The sequence below is a fragment of the Anser anser genome, assembly GCF_964211835.1.
Source record: "Anser anser genome assembly, chromosome: 3".
In the NCBI taxonomy this organism is placed as follows: domain Eukaryota; kingdom Metazoa; phylum Chordata; class Aves; order Anseriformes; family Anatidae; genus Anser; species Anser anser.
In genome coordinates, this window is record NC_139722.1 from 72,189,015 (window position 1) to 72,210,792 (window position 21,778).

Here is a 21,778-nt window from a genome sequence, read left to right on the forward strand (position 1 = left end):
TCCATAGTTGGAAAACCCTCCCTCCAGCGTGTCACAGCCTTCTGTAACGTCCTGAAAAATTTGTCGGCAGAGGTGCAAACTTTTCTATAGAAAACTCAAGGATCACAGCAAGTTTTTCATTTTTCCAGTTATCTACTGTACACTTTAAAAAAAACAAAACTTCAGATCACAGTTTAAAAACAGCTGTCGCATTTCAAGAATGACAACAGATTTGATTGACACAGATAAACAACAATATTTACCATTACCTACTTTTCAGAGCTCTCAAGCACTCAAATTATTTGAAATGCAAAATGTGGCTTTCAGATCTATGACAGAGCAATACACAATAGTACAAAGTCCTCACCAATGTTCTTTTAAAATGAATTATCTGCAGGACCAATTCACAGTTACCCTACAGACTTAAATTACTTTTTTCCAAACTCAAACCGATAACATTTTAACACAGATTTCCTTCAGCCTACAATGAACAGCTCTGGGTCTGGCTTACTGTACCTTCTTAAAATTTCATTTACCTCTCTAGCAAACAGCTATCTTTCTCTCAAAGCTGCAGTCTTTGACCTTTAAAGTACAGGCAAACAGTACATAAATAAATGCTTATGGAATGAGAAAAACTAAGTTGTTTTACTGCTCCCAGCAGCACACATCAAAATTGATTACTCCAAAACTAATTATTTCATATTATTTTTTAAACAAATACCTCAATGATTCCTCTTGGTAATCAAGATGTTTGTAAAATTTTATTCTATGTTTACATTAATTTTACATTTACACTAACATTATGCCCTATAAAAACTTCCTAAAAGTAAGAAAATGACAGGAAGACAACCAAAACATAGCTTTCTGCAGGAATTCTGCACAGAATGAAGAATGGTCTGTATAGCAAAAAAAACACAATAAACATGAAAAGATATAGTGTACGTAGCATAATAACATGTAGACAGACTCTTAATAACATTTCTAGTTACCTCTTAGAAATATATATATTTTTTTCTACTAGTTTATGGTGATAAGTCCCTCTGTTTTGCTTATGGAAAGCTTATAAAGAAACAAGGCAAACTTACTTGATATAGTAGGGCACTTTGTTATGTGAAACAGATCTCTGCCATGGAAACTGTACTGAGGCTGAGGAAATAAGCAGAAGATGATTATTAGAAAACACCTGTCAAAAAAAACAACAACTATATTTATTTATTTTACAATTAAAACAGTTACAATAAATTAAATGGGAACAGCTATAATTTCCCAGACAACTTTCAGTAATTAGAAAATCAGCTGGAGGAAATGACTGCAATCTATCAAGGTGATTTTAGGCATCTATTTGATGTCAAGCTTGAAATAAAACAAATGTGGTGATTCTACCTCATAGAAGGATAATAAATTCTGAACAAGCAAGCTATCCATCCAGAGAAAATGGACACAGTGGTTTTCCTACCTCCAAAGACTTATCATCAGCTTCAGTTTTGCAAATAAACGCCTCCACTACTGTAATTAATACTCAACAACAGAACAAAAAGGAGCAATATCAACCTTATTACTGTTTGCTACAATCCTTTGCTCCTATTTGCAACTCAGATTAATACTGATTAACGGTGTACAGCCAACAAACAGGCACAAAACCTGTCTTTGCACTCCTTGTTGAACAGCAGGATTTATACAACTCTGATAAATCAACAGATATCATCTGTAGCACCAAGAAGACTTCTGTACACCATGTTGCAAGAGGCATAAAGTCATACACGACACTACTCTATTCACTTAGAGATCCCAGAGATAAAAGGAGAAAGTATTTAGGCCGAAAGGACTTCTGGTGCATAGCTTAAAAGTGGCTATTTAGTGAAGAACCACAGGAATATATATGGCCTGCTGGAAACTACCAGAATAGTGTCTGATAGGGTTTTATCATATTCACTTCACTGAACATGCTGTAGAAGCAGAGATTGAAAGAAAACGTAGGACTAACTAACTGAGCAACACAATAGGATGAATTTATACTGAACACAAACACACAATTACTTTCAAAACAGAGTGTCTACTCTTAAGCACTAACACCCCTGTTTAAAAGCCTGGTAAAAGGAAACGGAGCTCTGATCCACGTTGGGTCTGAAGTAATTAAAGCTCTCAATTGATCCGATTTCCCTGCAAGCAGGGAGCACTTTTGAGCTCACCACTCTTTGAGAAGTACTTTTGAGCGTAACTCTCTCTTCTGTTCCAAGCAGCATAAGCCCCCACAAGCCAGTACTCCTGCAGAGCGGGACGGGCCTCACCCTCCTCCCAGCCAGCTGTTCCCTGAGGATTTTAACGGTTGTGACCTCTTCCTGGACCATGCAAAATTTCATGGTTTGTATGTTAAGAAACATTAGATTAATGTACCGAAAGACAGATTAACCGAGAAGACTATTTGGAAAACTACTTGAACCAAGTTTTCTTCACTGGAAGGGTTGTGAGGCATTGGGACAGGCTGCCCAGGGAAGTGGCTGAGTCACCATCCCTGGAGGTATTCAAAAGACGTGTAGATGTGGTGCTTAGGGACATGGCTTGGTGGTAGACTTGGCAGTGCTAGGTTAGTGGTTGGACTTGTTGCTCTTAGAGGTCTTTTCCAAGCTAAATGATTCTATGATTCTATCATTATTCACTGGAAAAAATAGAGGAAATGTCATACTATTATTTGAAGAAAATAATGTTTGCAATAAGATATAATTAGTTACTTTTTAATGGAAATATATAGTAATGTCTAAATGCTCAAATAGAGGTAGTTAGCTAAAAAAATACTCTTAGGTACTCACAATGCTGAAAAACAAACAAACAAAAAAACATTTCATTCTTTAATGCTGCAATTTGGCACCTGTGGCAGCTAGGGTAACTACACTAATTATGTCTGCTAACCAGAATGAAAAACCTGGCCTCAGGTAAGATTTTTGTGCTAGGACAGGCTATATATACTCTGCACTGACAGAGATATGGACTACACCTTAATAAATTAAATTGCTAATTATTGTGGACTGAGTCATACTCTATTTATTTGGGAACAAAATTTCTAAAAGCAGTGCCAGTTTTCTCTGCTGCACAAACCTCTGTAAAATGGAATTCCCATTCTTTTCTATAAACAGGTTCTCAATGAAAACTGAACAGAGTAGTTATTGATTCTGGCACACAACAGCAGGGCTGCAGGTATTAGTAAGAGGCTGAACACCACTTGGATGCTTTGAGCAGGACACTTGAAGGCCTAGGCCATTTGTTAGGGACCATATGGAGCCAGCGCTCCATGGATGTTTGTGGATTCATCTAAGAAAGAATACAAGAAACAAAATAGAGGGGAGTAGATCTCAGGCTTTAGAAAATAAATGAAATTATAGAAAAACAAAGTCAGTTTCCGAAGGCAGGAAACAATAAAACAATCTTTTTTTTCTTTTTTTTTCAGAGAATAATGGATTATAAAGATTCTTCACCTTCATCCATAAGGATGTGTAAAATTTATGGATCAGTAGTTAACTTGCAAGGAGCTTATTTTCCATCTCAAAAGCAATGAAAAGAGGAGCAATTAAATTCAGTCTAACACTGATTGGAGGAGAGAAATGATTCAGCAAAGAATCGTGCATTGCAGTGGCCTCCAAAATTGCATTAGATCAGCCTCCTACATCAGGACATTTCAGGAGAGGATAACGTTATATAATTAAAAAAATAATAAAAAAAAAATATCCTGAAGCACTTTCTTAGTGATGGTCTGGATGAATCCACAAATTCAGTGTTCCAAGAACTCCATCAGCAGTAGTAAACACTACTCTTTTTATTTATTAGAGAAACACAACTAGCTACAGCAAAGGGAAATCGCTGGATTAAGGGGATGGAGTCTAATGAACAGGTAGAAACAGGTGCTTTGCTAGCACAAATTACTGATTAAATGGCAACTGGGAGCCAGTCAGCTGAAAATGGTGGGAGGGCAGGCTATAGTTTCTTGTTAAGGTTTGCAGGAAGAGTAACAGGTAGATGATATCAACCTAAAATAGTTGCTGTTCAGGTTGGCCCAGATAAAAACCTGCCCTCTAATTCAGAAGTGCAACTTCGGAGGTAAAGATTTGTATGAGACAGATGTATCACATCATAATTTTAGTTTTAGGAGTTTGAGGTTATTTTATTCAGACCACAGCCTTGCTTGTTCTTCATAGTTAGAAGTCACTTATGGTTACAAAGAAGGTTTGAAAAATTTGATTTAGAATATGCACTATTTCAACCTGTCAGGATAAAACCTTCATTTTTCTGGATTTAATGATTTTTTTATTGCTTTCCTTTTAAAGTTACTGTCTCTGACTTTCATTTAACAGACTTTTACATGAAGTTGTAGGTATTAACTTCTGTAATACTGTTTAGTTCAAGCTCTTGAAATAGAATTTTTAAGAAGTTTTTGCTGTTTGGGGGGTGAAGAGGTTGCTTGTATTTTGTTTTTGTTGTGTTTTTTTTAAACAAATAATTTAAATGGATAACTGCATACTATTTGTTTTTGCAGAGCTGTGGTTCTTGGCTATAGCTTTTTGCAGTACTTAAAAACGTGCATTTTGGAAACTTTCCCTCCTCAACTTTTGTTCATCACTTGAACTCCCCATCCCCTTAAGCCTAGAGAAGATGCCCTAAGCAAGGCTGAGGCATGCTGATAAGGTATTACATAGTCTCCTTGGACGTAATTCTATGGACGTTTTATCCGGCAACAAAGACAGTTTACACAATTCCAACATTGTCTCGCACCCTGCTCCCACTGCATTTTACCATTCATTCAGTCTTGTGAATTAAAGTATTTGTTGTGGCATGCTGTAAGCCAAATGAAGGAAATGATCCAGGCCAAACAAAACAAACCAACCTTGTCTGGCAGGCTTCTTTGTTTTACATGTGGGCTCTTACACTCATTTTTCTATTTTTTTTTTTCCAACTCGGTCACCTGCATTTTTCTGTTGGTCCAGGTGAGGAGAAGTGAACATCCTTAACAGTTACACAAGACTGAAGAAACCAGTTAGAGTAGGGGAAAATGCATCTTCTCTACGTTGCTTCCTAATCAGTTTAAATTAGACAAGACCTACTACTCTCCCAAATGGTTAATCTGGCATTTTTCAACAGTGTCAAAGCTACCTATCTATCTCTATTCTTTTTAACAAATTATTACACAGGTGTACTGTCCATGTCAAGGTTAAAAGTTTGAGACTGTGAGGTGTACAAAACCCACCATGGCAACATCATAGTACACTTCTAATGAGGTTTATATAGCAACAGAAAGTGTACTTTTACAGTTGTGGGTTGTTTTTTTTGTTTTTTTCCTGTCAGCTTAAAAAAGGGAAAAGTGACTCAAAGAACCTTGATTTTGCATAACTGCTGTAATATTTTAAAAACATTGCAATTTGCTTACCCTGTTTACTGAGAAACTAGTTGTCAATTTAAAATAAGAACACTGTTGTCACATAGCTCAAGAAGAAAACAAGATTTATTTAATGTTTTAAATTATATGAACTGTTTAGCTATATCGGCACATACTTGAGAATTTCTGGGACAGAGCTGCTCATTTTTATATTCATGTCTTGTTACTTTTGCAACAGTTTTATTTTTATTATTGAAGCCTTCTGTCAAAAAACAGAGAACTACTTGGGTTAACCTTTGTATCATTAGCTCTGATGATGGCAGATAAAGCTAGAAGGTCAGAAAGTTAACAAGGATCTCGATATCACAACATATCTACCTGTATTGAATGCATCAGATGAGAGAATGAGGGAGCACAGCATTTATTTTTGCCCTCTTCTAGCCATACTGGGGGATTCTAGGTTTATATTTCTGAAATTTTTACTAAATAGAAAAAGATGTACAGATCTGCCTCAAAAGGAAGTGATTCAACTTTGAATTCCCCACCCCTTTATGTGAAATTCTAGGAATTTATGACAAAGCCCCTAATAACGTTCTAGTCTGCAAAATCCAGGCAGCTCTTCCCTTGCGTCGTCCCAGCAAGTGTGGAAGGGGAAGTTGAAGACAGAGGTAGTAGGGGATGAGAAAATGTGGTTATGAACACAAAGACTCTGGAGCAGCCACAGGTCAGACCTTACAACAAACAGAGGACAAAGAAGAAAGTGAACAGGGATGCAATCAAAACTCAGTAAGATACTGCAGCAACCCCCGAGTAAAGTGTACCAGTGAGAATGTCATGATGAAGATGAAACACCCCTGCAAAAAATCAGGGAGGTAGATAATATGGAAGAGGAACCTTCTGTGCCTCAAGTCAGAGGAAACCTGGAGGGCAGTAAGTAATGGGCAGTGTTTGTGAAAACCTCCTGTGCAGTTATATGTCAAATGCATCAATTAATTCAAAGAACTTACTGGAGAGAAAGTGCTGCGATGCAGGTCCAAAATCTCGGTGTGCCTCTTGCAGCTGTTTAAGGCGATCCTCTACAGACACCTACACACAAACACGCATTTACAAAATTTACTTTATAACACCAGGGCCATGACAATAAAAACATTGGTGTGCACTTATTTTTAGTTAAATGCATTTAAGTTTTCTTTCTGCCATAGCACTTATTCGTTATCCACCTATTCAAAGATACATTTTATATATTTGTTTGCTTAATTAAAGTCTCTGTCATAGTTTGCAGTCTTCCTATGAAAGTACTGCGGATCAATAACGAACAATAGTAGTTTCATGGTGACTTTAGCTGACCACTGAAGTTTCTGACCTCCTCCCAGCCCTTCTGTTGTCCAAATTTCTATAGTCAGCAGGTCTTCATTTGATTGTATTGATCTCACAGTGCCTTTCCAACACAGACTATTTTGGCTGACATGATTTCCCTCAGTTTACTAATTGAAACTGCACTACCACATCCAGCAGCAGTTTGGCTGCTTAGTTAACTCAAGTTGAGGAGCGAAAAAGAAGAGAAACCCATTACCAAATTATATTAATAATTCTGTCTCTCAAGGGAGACAGATTCAGACCTATGAGCCCAGAAGCTGACGCCTGAGTTTTGAAAGTTCTGCTATAATGACCTCAGATAGAGAGGCAACATACTCCATCCTTCCCCCGATTCTTTCAGATACTTCATATTACCCTTAAGAGCCAAGCAAATAAATAAATAGCAGCACATTCACAATAAATATTTATTACAAAAAAAAAAGAGAGAGAGAGAGAGAAAGTGCAAAGATTGCTAAATGAACTTTAATGTAAAAAACTTCATTAAATCATTCCGCGAGAAACTTCATGAGTTTAAACTGTAATCAGGCACATTGATTTACCTTTCTCAGACCATTTAAGCACCAATAATCATAACTAAGCAATATGAATCTCACAGCATACCCTCTTCTGTTTTTAGCTAAATGTTCTATTGCTCACATCTTGTTACAGATCTACTAATACTTAGGTAATTTTTAGTGAAATTCCCTGGAGACACTGGAAACACAACAGGAATAAGCACACTGGTTTTCAGTAACAATGATTTATACAGTAAAAATACTGCTATGACATGTAACAAAGCGTGCAATAATAGTTCCCACTAGCCTCCAGAGATTAATGCAGTCTCTTGAGTGAGTAAACTGCTGAGACAGCTTGAAAGGAAAAGCTATTGGTCAAGCCACAGAAGTAAAGAGTTCTCTTTGTTGCTTTTGTACTACTTGAGTAACAACTCAAAGACAGAAATAAAAAACAGTAATAATGCATCTTTTAGGAGAACAGAAGAGAGTGAGGAGCATCCCCCGCCATACCCCACTCCTACTGCACACGTTCAGAAGAATACCTGCAAAAGTTTCCACCGCATATTAAGATCATCTAATTGACGAGACATCTTTAACGATGGGTAGAGGTCGAGTGGAGACAGCTGACTGGACAAATCATTCACTGTTTTAACTTTCAAGTTGATGGGAGCAATTTCTTCTCTAAAAGCCTAAAAAAGTAAGAGGCATATATTTATATTCTATGGACACCTGAGCAGCAAGAAAGCCCCAGTAAATTCAACATGGTGCTGACTTGCCCAGTGTGGCATTTTACACTAAATAATGATACACAACTCAAGAGTTCTTCAGCAAGGAAAGTTCATTCATTTCAATATTCTTATTACCTACTCCTTTGGAGAAAAAAAATAAAATGGTATGAAATTTACCCAAATGCCCACATCCAAATTCCACCACTAAAATAGAGTATTACATTTCCAGTGAGGTGTTTTGTGGTGTCATATGGCTTTAGACCCCTTCCTTTCAAATAGAAATAGGCAATATTCTATCAGGAACTATAGCAGTTCAGTCACTGTCAAGAGCTCTTAAGAAAGAAATGTATCTAGTAACTGCAGTTTTCCAGTATAAAGCAACTGACAACAAGTCAAATTAAAAACTATTATTGAATTAGCAAAGCATGAAGGAATGTATCTTCTAAGGTAAAGGAATACAATGTTTCACCTGATTAGAACCGTAAAGCAAAAGTATTACAATGATTAAAAGAAGAAAAAAGGTTTATTGAATCAAATGGAACTAAATACAGCATTAAGATAAAATTGATGCAAGTTTTAGTTACAGTTGAAAAGATGCATCAAATGTCTTTCTTGCTGTGAGCAGTTAATTGTTCAATACCACAAATGACTAAACATCATGAAACAAGCCAAAAACAACTGGAAAAAAGATTTTCTTTGGACAATTCAACTATTTACCTCCCTTAAAAACCTCTCTTATCAGGGCCAGGAACAGAAGGCACCTACTGGCAAGGTGTAAGTGTCTGACTTCTGGACAGCCAGTAGGACCCTATTACTTTAGCAGATATTTCATTTTTTCCACAGCTATGAAAATCTAAAAGGCTTTCGCTTTACTTTTCTTTACAGAAAAAGCTATCAAAGTATGACAAATTGCTTCTTAATATAAGAATAAAGAGCTGTTCAGCATCAGCAGCTTAGTGTTTATTTTGGTATCCATATTAAAATGTAAGAGATGGAGGAGGAGATGCATTACTTTTCGCAAATCAACCACACTCTAGACTTAAATCAGCTTTGACTACCTTTGTTTTAAAGATTTTAGGTTCCATTAAACCTGAAGTAGCAACTAAGCTTGGAGAATGAGGATGCTTGCATTGATACATGTGAAATAAGGCAGCCCTGAGTGAAGTTCATACAAGTCCACAGGCTGCAGTAAACAAGTAGAATAGTTCCACAACACTTTTTGCAAGCCATGACTCTTCATTCTTCCAACATCAGCTTCCCATACTAAAGTCACAGATGGTCAAGTACATGACCCCAGGGTCCTCTAATGTTTTTCCATATTCATTCTTGAGCTTCAAAACTGAAAAGTTGTGTTTGTGAAACAGGAGCTTGCTAAGATTGCCTGAAATATCTATTTCCTCTATCATATTAATTAAAAAGCAAATGCATCCCCACATGTTCTGCTGGAATGCCTCCTATTCAGGCATTCACTCAAGCATTTTGCTGTTTCAAGTCAGCTTTCCTGGCTAATATTTATCAGAAGGTATTGCTTATTTGGGGAGTTTTGCATTACTGGGTCCCTAGTCCAACCCACGCAATTAAGCAAAGGATGACAACTGTCATGGACTGCAGTGCTTTGGGATCCTGAGCCCTGCATGAGTGGCCTGGAGCCCTTGTTGCAAGAATTGTTATGCCTGTGAGAACACTATACTGTAGTGTTTGTTCTTACCTTTGAAATAATCCTTAAGAGAAGCCAACCTAAAGCAAAAGCGAATTTTCACTTATATGCGCTCAGATAGACAACACATGAAATTCATGAAAGTTATGGTCTAGAAATTAAAATTATGTAAATACTTGTGTATGACTAAAAGAGCTCTAAACATTTTTCAAAGAAGAGAGCTATATGTGATTGCCAAACAGATCTGACAGCTCACCACTACAAAAAGGAGGGGAACCTCCTGTCTTCTACCAGGATTATAATTGACTGAACCTGCTCATATTCTAGTACTTGGACAAAGCTTCAAACACACCCATAGCCTAACAGTGGGTTGGACCGTATTTCTGGGTAGAAAGTATTTGAATCCTACAACTCTTTTTTTTTTTTTTCAATATAATGTTATGTTATATACACGTACGTAGCTTGCAAATCACACGTGCTTATGCAATCACAGCTGATAGTGAGTGTGGCACAGTACTGGACTTTCCTTGTGACCTCAAATCTAGTCTTTGAAGAGCCGTATAAACTGTACATAAGAATTTAAGTATACAGTGTAAACATATTTGACACCATTAAGGGTGGTAGAATTGAGGGGTGTGACTCACACAGGCTAAATATTCCCCAGGAATTCCACACTTACAGTAGTTTTCTCAATGTGATCTGGTAATGAATCTATGAGCAGGTCTCCCACAGGTTTCCAGCCATTCCTCACATTTTCAGCCTCCTTCAGGTCAGCATCAAGGTCATCCATGGCACACTGCAAGTCTTTCAGTTTTTCTAATGCTTTGTCCACTTGCTTCTGCCAGATAGTGGCACTGGCATTTAGGTTCTCCCATTTCTCTTTTACCTCTGATGACTGTTTACGCATAGCTTTGGCAATCCTCATGGCTTTCTCCTCAGGGGTCAACTCTGCAGAGGGAAAAAAAAAAAGTCCTGCTGTTTATTTCTTCTCTTATTCATGCCTAGTTAAACAGACTGCTCCTGAGGTGCCTGCTCAAGACAGTCCGTAAGTTCAGTGTCAATCAATAATTTATTTCAGCACGTACAAGGTAGTCAAAAGTCTGCTTTGCCATAATTGAAATAAACCTTCATCATCCTCAATGACAAAATAATGCTTGATAAGACAAAGGGAAACTATTCCTGACTTCCATGTATTCTAATACCTGCAAAGCAAAGGCAGCTCACCGCTGGTTTATTGGAGGCATAGGGTAGGAAATAAAAGATCATTCTTCCCTACCAGGAACTGCAATAGGGGGTTTGGGGACTGTTTCATGTAGAAAGAACAAGAACAGTGCTTTGTTACTGGATCAGTTACCAACATCTTCCACCCTATCCCCAGGATGCCTCTTCTCTTCCTATGTACTAGCAAAACCCAAAGTGTACTGAATACCATGTGGTAAGTGCTTCTGCAGCTCTACATCTGTTTGCCTGTGTTAATGCTGAAGTCCTAAAAAAACTGTTTTAAATAGGTATTGTAAATATAAAACTGCTCAGCTAACTTGCTGACTGAAAAAAAGTTGCACTTACAGTGCATTATTTCAGGCTTATGTGTCTAAATCTCCTGGGCAACCCACCACCTATGGAAGTCCCATTCCCATTAGGAAAGGCCAGCTGCAGTTGAACAAAGCCAAAGGGGTCACACACACAACCTCAAGACACAGCCACAGGAGATGGCACTGATTATTTCAGTAAGCTGCTTAAATTTGTATCCCCAGTCCCTGGTGAGCCTGTAAAACATAGGACAGCATTCCACAGTACAGACACGCTTCAGTCCTAATTGACAACAAGCACCAAGTCAGCTGGTGGCACAGCTCTTCTCCACAACAGATGATTTCTGCAACCCAGGCATGTGGTCTATCAATAAGAGAACATTTCCTTCCTGGGTCTTCAATCCCCAGCAAGTCCTGCTGACTGCTGCTCAGACTGGTCTTACTGAAAGAAATCACGGAGAGCTTCTTTCACTAGGGTAGAGTTGCTACAGTAATTACCAACCAAGCTCATTTCAAAGGATTCCTCCTCTACATAGCAACCTTGCAGTTTCTGCAGGCAGAGAAATAAGCAGAGCAAACTTGATATAACGCAGAAAACAGAAAACAAAATGCGGGGAACAAGATATGGCATACTCCAAAACTAAGCCAAGTGGCCTTCTACTCACTCCTATAAAAAACCCTTAGAAAAGGTTTATCACGGCATTATTTGTGATTAAAAATCAAGTGTTGCCTATGAATAAATTATACACAGCAATATAGAGATGAAAGCACCATTTTTGTCAGAAGACAAATGAGACATAAAATTTTCCATATGCTGATGATGTCTTTAAAGATACCATATGAGGAAGAACTTCTTTATGGTTTGGGTGACAGAGCACTGGAACAGGCTGCCCAGAGAGGTTGTGGAGTCTCCTTCTTTGGAGATATTCCAAACCCACCCGGATGCCATCCTGTGCAATGTGCTCTGCGTGACCCTGCTTGAGCAGGGGGGTTGGACTAGATGACCTCTGTAGGTCCCTTCCAACCTCAGCCATTCTGTGATTCTGTGTGCTATCATAACAACTGACTAAGCTTGGAGCTGTTCACCTGGGGAGGGGACAAAAAAACAGGGGGGAAGGAAACGTTTTGCTTTTCAAAGGCTAGGTGAATGTCGAAGTGAATGCACTGTTGTAGCTGGAAAAGTTCAATTACTGTGCTTCTGGTGATGCAACTAACATTCTTTAGCATGCAATACTGCAAAGCGTGCTGTAAGTGATAAAAAATAAATCATTAGAATACATTAAATTTGCAGCTGAGGAAGGCACATTTTTTCTAGATGTTAAAGTAAGTTGTTTGGATCAAAGCCAGAATTTCTGCCAGCCAATTCCACATATTTAAGTTTTTTTCAAAAACTTTTTTGCCCACATTAGTCTTGATACATATTAGCTTACAAATACAAGAAGAGTATTCTACAATGGAATCCAGACGCCATCTCAGAAAAAAGTATAATGCTCGTGTTTTCCATCTTAACTGATGGTGCAGGAGGGAACAAGTTATTGCCAAATGACCAAGTGTTGCCCAAAAGCACAAGGCAACTTGCTAAGAAATGGTTAGTTAAGAGAAAAAAGTACCACCAGAAGTAACCGAAGCAGAACGGGAAGCAAGGATGATTAAGAAGAGCAAACACCACAGAAAAGATGGTGACAAGTACCTAAGCTGTAGGTTGCAGTGCATGTTTTGAGTTCTAGAATTAGAAAAGGTCCTTCAAAGAACAGAGAGGCATTTGACAGAAGATTGGGGCTGAGAGGGACAAAAGAAATTTTGAGCATTCAGACTTACTGAGATATTTCAGTGACTTGCTCGGAGTCATAAGCTGTTAGGCAAGAGCAACTACCCATCTGCTCGCTACCTGCAAAGACTAGCCAAGTTTAGGGGCACCACAATGGCAGGAGGGTGTTTCAGAAGAGGAATGTGGGGAGGAACAGCTGGGACAAAACCTGTGATGCTTAACTAGATGCAAAGGGATATAAATTATGTATATAGCCTTAGGATCAGAGGCAAGGCAGTAACCCACAATTTGCAACACTGACAGACCAGAATAAAGATAAAGACCAAAGACAGGCTGTGATAAATCGTACCTTGTGTCTCGAATCTCAGCAATTCACATTCAGAATAAGCTACATCATAGGACAACACAGTTCTGGGATGATCTTTACCCCAAGCTTTGCAAGAGATTTCAGGATTTCAGGAAAAGGAAAAGAAATAATGCTTAAATTCTAAACAAAGCAACCTTTTCAGATAAAAAATGGCTACCAATTGCTTACTTACAGATACCAAAGAAGTCATCACTAAAAGTAATTTTGGAATTATTCCCAGCTATGAATATATACCATCGATGAATTAATGACAGCCAACTACAGTCCATAGACAAAACTAATGCACAAAATCTGGAAGCCAAGCCAAGGTGCAGCACCTAGTACAACCAGTTCAGTATCATCAGATGGGCAACAAGGCCCCACCAGTAAAAGCTGCAGGACCTTAAATAAGGACTAAGAGAGCACCTGTAGTTAGAACACTTTACAAAAGGAAAGGGAGTACTTTGTTGAAAGGGGACAGAAAGTTGTAGACCCAGTTGGAGGAGTCTCCTTGGCTGTCATCTTGAAACTGTCAATACAGGGGACGTTACACCCAGAAACTGGACTGACTAGAACATCATCCAGGAAGCCTTAACAAGAGGGGAAAAAAAAACTTGCAAAATTTTTTTGTTGGCTATAATGGTACTGATGTAACAGATTCAATGACTGACTGCTTCTTGCCCCAGTAGAATCAATACCAAAAAAAAAGTAGCCGTAGCTACAAATAAGAATAGGAGAGGGGAACAACGGCCTGATCTAATTTGCCTGGCCATCTACAACAAGACAGCTTCACTCGTGACAGACCAGTCGCATATCTGGGAGGGAAAAAATTCCACACTGACTGGGACGACAGAAGTATCCCAACAGAACTAAAAACAGAAACATTTTTGAAGACCATTTGTCAGATCAGTCTCCTTGTCCAAGGGAATCTGCTGCCTATTTTCTTTGAAAAATATTAATTCCTTTCAAGACTGCTTTATTTTACCCAAGTCTTGGGAGTGCTTGTAAACTTGCCTTAAAAAGGCATTTACTGGAGAAATAAAGCCAAACACACATTTTTATGAGCTATAAAACCATTCAGCTTCTATTCAGTTAAGAAATACATCTTGCACAACTTCATGCTTTCCATCATGAAAGCCCAACCTATTAATGAGCACCACACTATTTTCAAGCAGAGAGCACATTCTCCAAGATCCTCATTGCACAGCACAGAATTGTAAACCTAGCCTCATAAATAACGTCTTAACGGTACGAATTCTGCGCTTTGAGTTTGTTTCATCAGTCTGTCACTGCACACACTAGCAGACAAACACAGCTCCTTTGTGCTGTGAAAAAACGCTACATACTAGTTGCTGCTCTTTTGTTCCCACTTAATATGAAAGCTTCTGAATTATCAGCTTTTTTTCTTCCCCCCCCCCCCTTTTTTTTTTTTGTAATGTACTTATTACATTATCTTCACTTCAGCAGCTGCTCAGAAAGTAAGAAGAGCCTGTATTCACTGGACCATCTGTTTACCAGAGAGGGAAGATAGTAACTGACCTTGCAGTCAGAGAAAAAGAGCAGGAAAAAAAATCTGCTTTTGTAGTGGAAAGAAACTTGATTTTAATAAGCATTTTTTGTCACAAACAAAGCGATGAAAGGACCAAGAATTTTCCTGTGTCACTAGCAGAGAGAGAGTGCCACAGAAGGAAGACTTTCAAGACTGAACTTTACAGTATATGCATTCCCTACACGCTTGCATATATGGAGAATACTTACACAGGAAAGTTCTCAGAGAAAACTCTTCTTGCTTAAGAATTTAATTCAGATCAGGTAAGCTATTCTGGCTCTAGCAGTTTTGACTCTAAGCAGCTCTGCTTGATCCCCATGTTACTGACTTAATCTCTTTCTATCTTGCCAGAATTACATTAATTACTTTTTACTTTTGGTATATTCTTCGTATATTTTAGCATTATGCCAAATATTCTCTCTTCCTTGATTCAATCAGTCTTCACAGCAAAAAAAACAATGGGTAAAACTTCACTGTAATCATTATGAACACTTTTGAAGCATTTGAACAGACACAATGAAACACTGTCAAATCTGTAAGCAGAAGAACCAAGAGTACTGCTAGTGTTGCATGATGAAGTCTCTAGCATCACTCCAGTGAAAGCATTCACTGCGTTTCTTACAATATGGACAGAAAACATAGTTCTGATGGGATGGTAACGGAAAGTTTTAAAGATCGATCAGCAGCTGGTTAGTAACATAGCACTTAGACTACCAACCCAGTATGTCACCTTTCTCTTCTAGTTCAAGTATCTATTGCAAATACATGTAAAACAAAGAAAAAGCACGATCATTCGTTGTCGTCTTAGCCTATTTAGGTTTCACTCTATCAAAACTGAAAGTTCTTCAAGCCAGAGAAATATAATAAAATAAAGAGTGAATGGGGAAAGTCTCCACAGGATTAAAGACAAATTAACTGATAACTTTATGTATATTGAATACATCTGGAAAGGGCCTGGAGTATGGTCTACAAATAAAGAGATATTAGAATTCCCCAGTGGGTGCTGGTGGAGAAGATACAAAAGGACAGACAAAACAAGAGGAAATAACTTCTGATTAAGGGAGATAATTAAGTCATCCCACTGCATCTATCCCCAGAAAACTTAAGAGATTACAGCAACCCTGAAACCACACATTCATGCAGCATAACCAATGTAGTTTATCAGTCACAAACTGATCAAAACACAATACTTCTCACTAAAAAAGAGCCACCATCTTGTAATAAATGATGTGATCCAAAGCACAGTGGAAGCTTGAGGTTTTGTGTTGCTCAAGAAACAAAAAAGAGGTATGAATTCTATTTTAGTCTGTGCCTGCCACAAAACCAGAAAAAAAAATCAATGATAATAGTATTGTTATGTCATCAACAAGCTACAATGTCTACTTCTAATTCCTGTAGAAGGGCGGGTACTAATGGAGAAGGATATCGCCACTGAATCCCACTTACTCAAGACTCCCTGAATCGATGGTGTCCTTCAACAACACTGGACTTCAAGAAAGCATCCAGGTTCCGAAATTTTTGAATTGCTCACAAGCCTTCTAGAGGAAGTTTACTCAGCCTGTTTTCTCCTCTATATACTTTACTTTTTGTTTAATATTCTGCAATTACCCATTATCTGTCTTGAGGCTTCTTTGCTGTGTTTGCTCTAGAGTGTAAGAAAGGAATTTTCTTTTAAACAAGGTCCCGACATTTGACATCCATCAGTCACCTGTGTTGCTATTAGCATAACTAAGAGATCTCCTACAGACAAAGCTTTAATGACACGTAGTCTTTAACACAAGGCAGCACTTAAAGTTTAAGAACATGGCTTCCACCCGCGATGTATCAGATGAAACTGGTGCATAACACAGTATACAGATTAAAAATGAATACAACTGTGCTTATATCCTTAGGTCCTCCTAGTTAAAAAACAAGCAAACAACAACAAAACGCCACACATAAATAAAATTAATCACTGCGTCCTCAGCCTGTTTCCAATATTCAGCTATTAAAATTCAGGCTTAAAACTCCTCCAGATTTTCACTCCACACCACTCAGAAAAAGGAAACAACTTCCTTGAATTTTCACTAATAACTTTCCAAGCAGGCTACCATTTGGACACTACAAGATAAATTTCAAGGCTCCATCCAGGTGGACTAAACTTGAAGGGTGGTAAAGATCTATTTGAACGGGAAGAGAAAAATTTCATCACTGTGGGATTATCTCATAGGTAACTGCACGTTTCTCTAACTGAATGTGTCAAAAGTCACAAGTGAGTGAGCACCAACTAAAACACGGGCAACAATGTTCAAAATAGGGCATGAGTCCACTGACCTCCAGTGGCCCACATGCTCTTCATTCTCCTATAGGTTTAACAATCCAGACTTCAATACTCAGCCCATTAGGGCAGAAGAGAACAAAAAATATTCCAGTCTTGTATGACAGCTAGGTGATAAGTGGTTGGGAATAGAAATACCGCTTACTCTATACTTTAGAAAAAAGAAAGTAGCCTATTTCCAGTAAGGACTTCCTTGCTAAGAGGAAAAAATACGATAGAGAATTTATCTGAATTTGTTCAGTAGCAGGAAGCAAAGGAGTTTGACTTTTATTTACATCTGAAACAGGGGAATACGTTGTCTGGCTGAAATAAATAAAGTAATGTGATTCACTGATACTTACTCATATATTGTCTTATAACACAAATGTGGTTTATGGGGTTTTCTACACTTTTAATTAAATAAGATAACAGACAATAAATACTTAATTTTAAATCACTTGTTTATCACATCACCTTTAATACCAAATAACAGCTTTCAAAGATAGGAATCTGATTGTCGTAACAAAACTAAAACCTACGGAAGTACTTCAGCAATACCACAGACTCCTGGAAACATTCTCTGTTGGAGTAGGAATCACTGTAGTAGCCTCATCTGCTAAAATGTTAATTTGTGTTATCTTCCAAAAAACATTTAGCTCCACTCCCTCACTACAGCAGTGGAATCTCCAGGACAGAATTTCAGAAAAGCCATACACTGGAGACATCACTGATCTATATAATCCTAGGGACAGAAAATATTATTTTTTCTTTCCTTTGTGTATCCCATAGCCAGTAACCTTATTAACAGTGTAGGGAAATAAGAAGGCAACTGTAACTATGCCACAGATCTAAAGATGTTCAAAAGGTTGACTGTAATTCTTCAAGTTTTCTCCTATACCACGGAAAAGCAGTAACAAAGCTAAAAATGTGAGTATCTCCAACTTTATTATCCTGACCATCTATAAAATTCAGCAGCTGGCCTGGTGGTTTTATCAATCAGCTCCATTCAGATGCTCAAAGAAATTCAAAGGTAAGGAAAGGATGAAGTTTATTTTTTGTGATGGGGCCTCCCTAATGAAATAGAGAAAAATGAAATGAGAAGAAAAGACTGATGTCTGATAAATTAACATAGGAGGAAGCTTCCTGGAAACTGAGGAATTGTCTTCCATTATGCCAGTTACTACACGGTACAGTTGAAGGCCAACATGGCAAGCATAAGGCCAACATGGAAAAGAAGAAAACAGGCTAGCTCATAACCTGATTTTACATCCCTGTGATTTATCTGAAAGTAACAACAGAGTTATAGACAATAACAGGTTACAATGGAATCTGTAACAAATACTCTTTGGGGACATAACAATGAATGTATATATATGTACAGGTCCTTAAAATAGGTCTTGGTCAATCAAGCTCAAAACCAATTTTTGTAATTTTTTGCCTAAATCTCTCACTCCTTGTCCTTGCAACAATGCCTTCCCTGGCACAAAAAGATCGGGGTGGGGGTAAAGGGATGCATGAGAGAGAGACTGAAGAAAAACAAAAGCAATTCAAAATCAGCCAAGTACATCAGTCAAGGTCTGATCACAGAGAATTCCCCATTGCCAATCTCCTCCTAATCAGGAATCATGAACAATTTCAAATACTGCAACAAGCATTCAAGTGCAGAAGCAACAATCCACAGAAAATAGTACTTCAGCTACTAAATAATGCATACCGTATCTATAAAATTTGAATTAGCCCAGAAGTTACACACAGAAATTACAAAAAGATTCATGAGCAGGTAACGAGAAACCTCTCCAGAAGGACACTATATGCTGCTGCTGACCACCTTCTGAAGTCTCTCATGTGATTCAGAGAGTGCAGAACTGTCGTGCCCAGTAATCCAATCTTCTGGTGATAAAAACCATCTTTGCATATATGTCTGGAGAAGCCTTTTGTACAAACAAGTGAATTTTTACTTGAGCATCAGAACAAGAGGATAAAAAAAATCCTGACAACCTCTGAGGCTCTCAATCACCAGTCACACCAGAACTGGAACCCAGATCACTAATTGCAAATGAGTTTGTATCTGCTGTGCTTTAGTGCTGTTTACATTTAACAGATTTCAGAATTTACAGCTTTGGTTAATTCAAATTAACTTTACTGTTTCTCCTTATTTCAAAAACAAAACAAACAAACTCTCAGATATTGCTGTCTCCTTCATGCCTAGGCAGAATTATTTTTGTACCTAACAGCCCAAGTGCAAATTAGTTGAAGTCAGACAATTAATACAAAGACTGAATTAGAGTATGATTCAATTTCCTTTTGTAGTGTGCATTATAAAGAAATAGAGAAAGCTTCAAAGATGATGTCTGAAAAGATATGATAGGGTCTATTTTTAAATATTATGAATATCTTTAGCGGATGTTCTAACGAGGTAATTTTTTTTTCAATTAAGTTTTGATTGTATTATGCACTTCAGGGGGATGTGAAAAGGTTACTCAGATTGTCTTAATTTATTGTAATGTACAAGAGACTCTGAATTGATGTCACAGCAGAATCACATGGCAAATTTTTGTCCCTGTTGTGAAGAACCTGCAGAGAGAATAAAATAATTCTGGAATATTTAATTCAATGTACCCTCAAGAGAACTGGGGTTGTTTAGTCTGGAGAAGAGGAGGCTCAGGGGAGGCCTTATTGCTCTCTGCAGCTACCTGAAAGGAAGGTGTGGGGAGCTGGGGGTCGGCCTCTTCTCACAGGAAACTAGTAACAGGACTAGAAGGAATGGCCTCAAGTTGCGCCAGGGGAGGTTCAGGTTGGAACTGAGGAGACATTTCTTCTCAGAAAGAGCGGTCAGGCATTGGGACGGGTTGCCCAGGGAGGTGGTGGAGTCACCATCCCTGGGGGTGTTTAAAGAAAGGTTGGACGTGGTGCTTAGGGACATGGTTTAGTGGGTGACATTGGTGGTAGGGGGATGGTTGGACCCAGTGATCTTGGAGGTCTCTTCCAACCTTAATGATTCTGTGATTCTCAATTCTTATGCACCTAGAAACAAGGCATCTGCATTGTCTGGGCCTTTGTGTAACTTCAGTGGCTGGATATTTTACCATCTCTTTGGATTACCTAACCCCACACCTAAACACTCTTGCTATTAGGTAAAAACTAATCAAACAGTGATCTTCCAATTCATGCTATTACTATTTCCTACATGGTTGTGCTATTTCTATTATAAAAGCAGCCAAAGGCATGTTTAAATCATGACTGTACAGCATTGCGTACTGCCCACGAATATTTCTGAAGATAGACCCATCAACTCACAATCCAAAACCACACTCCTCACCTTTAGCAATGTTAAGTGCACTTCACTGAAGTTAATGAGCAAACTTTTAATCTATTGCATAAAATACCAATGATTAAGAGGCTGATGGGAATTAAAACGTTAAACATTTTAAAAGCAAACATAAGCCTGCACTCACAGTCCTCACTGAAAACGCTTATTCAGAAGAAAGACTGTATGTCTCAGCATGGGCTCAAGTCCAGAGGCGTAGATTTCTGGGGATTGGTGGCATTTGTCAGACCGTACAAGGGTGGGCGAAATTTAACAGATTATGTTATATAAGAGACCAGAGCAGAAGATTCAAAGGCACCTTTTGGCCTGAAGTTTATTAATCTGCAGAAACACTACTCTGTGCAGCGTGTCTGCACTCCCTCCTCAGGGGAACGGAGGGCCCTATTTGTCGGCCTGACCCCACACATAGGGAAGTCTGCTGCCTCCCTGGGGCCAGGGTCAGAGACGTTACCAGGAAGCTTCCAAACCTGGTTCGCCCCTCTGACTATTACCCGCTTTTGATAGTCCAGGCTGGCAGCGATGATGTTGAAAAGAGAAGCCTCAGGGCCATCAAACAGGACTATAGGGGGCTGGGACGATTGGTGGAGGGAGCGGGAGTGCAGGTGGTGTTCTCGTCCATCCCTACGGGGGAAGGGAGAGGCACGGAGAGGACATGGAAAGCTCATGTGGTTAATAGGTGGCTCAGAGGCTGGTGCCAGCATAGAAATTTTGGGTTTTTTCACCATGGGGAGCTTTACTCGGCACCCGGCCTGATGGCCCCAGATGGGTCTCTATCTCCAAGGGGAAAACGGATCCTAGGCCAGGAGCTGGCGGGGCTCATAGAGAGAGCTTTAAACTAGGTAAGAAGGGGGACGGGGCTCAAACAAGGCTTGTCGGAGCTGTGCCGGGGGAAACAATGGCTAGGCCGGGGAAGAAGGCGATGGCCCAGCTGAAGTGCATCTACACTAATGCACGCAGCATGGGTAACAAACAGGAGGAGCTGGAAGCCATTGTGCAGCAGGCAGGCTACGACTTGGTTGCCATCACGGAGACGTGGTGGGACCGCTCCCACGACTGGAGTGCTGCAATGCCTGGCTATCGGCTCTTCAGGAGGGACAGGCAGCACAGAAGGGGAGGTGGCGTGGCTCTCTACATTAGAGAATCTTTCGATGTTGTAGAACTCCAGGCTGGGAATGATAAGGTTGAATCCCTGTGGGTTAGGATCCGCGGGAAGGCCGGCAAGGCTAGCATCCTGGTGGGGGTCTGTTATAGACCGCCGAACCAGGATGAGGAGACGGATGAGGAGTTTTATAGGCAACTGACAGAAGTTGCAAAATCGTCGGCGCTTGTCCTCGTGGGGGACTTCAACTTCCCGGACATATCCTG

General features: G+C 39.1%; 1 protein-coding gene across 4 annotated transcripts in view; it reads right to left on the reverse strand.

The window, feature by feature from the left end:
• The window catches only part of UTRN (utrophin), a gene marked incomplete at its 3' end in the record, with an annotated part of 371,669 nt that overhangs the window by 68,737 nt on the left and 281,154 nt on the right, over positions 1 to 21,778 (reverse strand). For all 4 annotated transcript variants that reach the window (XM_083828444.1, XM_083828443.1, XM_083828445.1 and 1 more), the window contains 4 exons: positions 10,277 to 10,545; positions 7,755 to 7,901; positions 6,349 to 6,427; positions 1,065 to 1,125 (listed from right to left, as the gene is read on the reverse strand). In XM_083828444.1, coding sequence (XP_083684570.1) covers positions 1,065 to 1,125; positions 6,349 to 6,427; positions 7,755 to 7,901; positions 10,277 to 10,545 — 556 coding nt within the window. The remainder of the gene's footprint in view (positions 1 to 1,064; positions 1,126 to 6,348; positions 6,428 to 7,754; positions 7,902 to 10,276; positions 10,546 to 21,778) is intronic.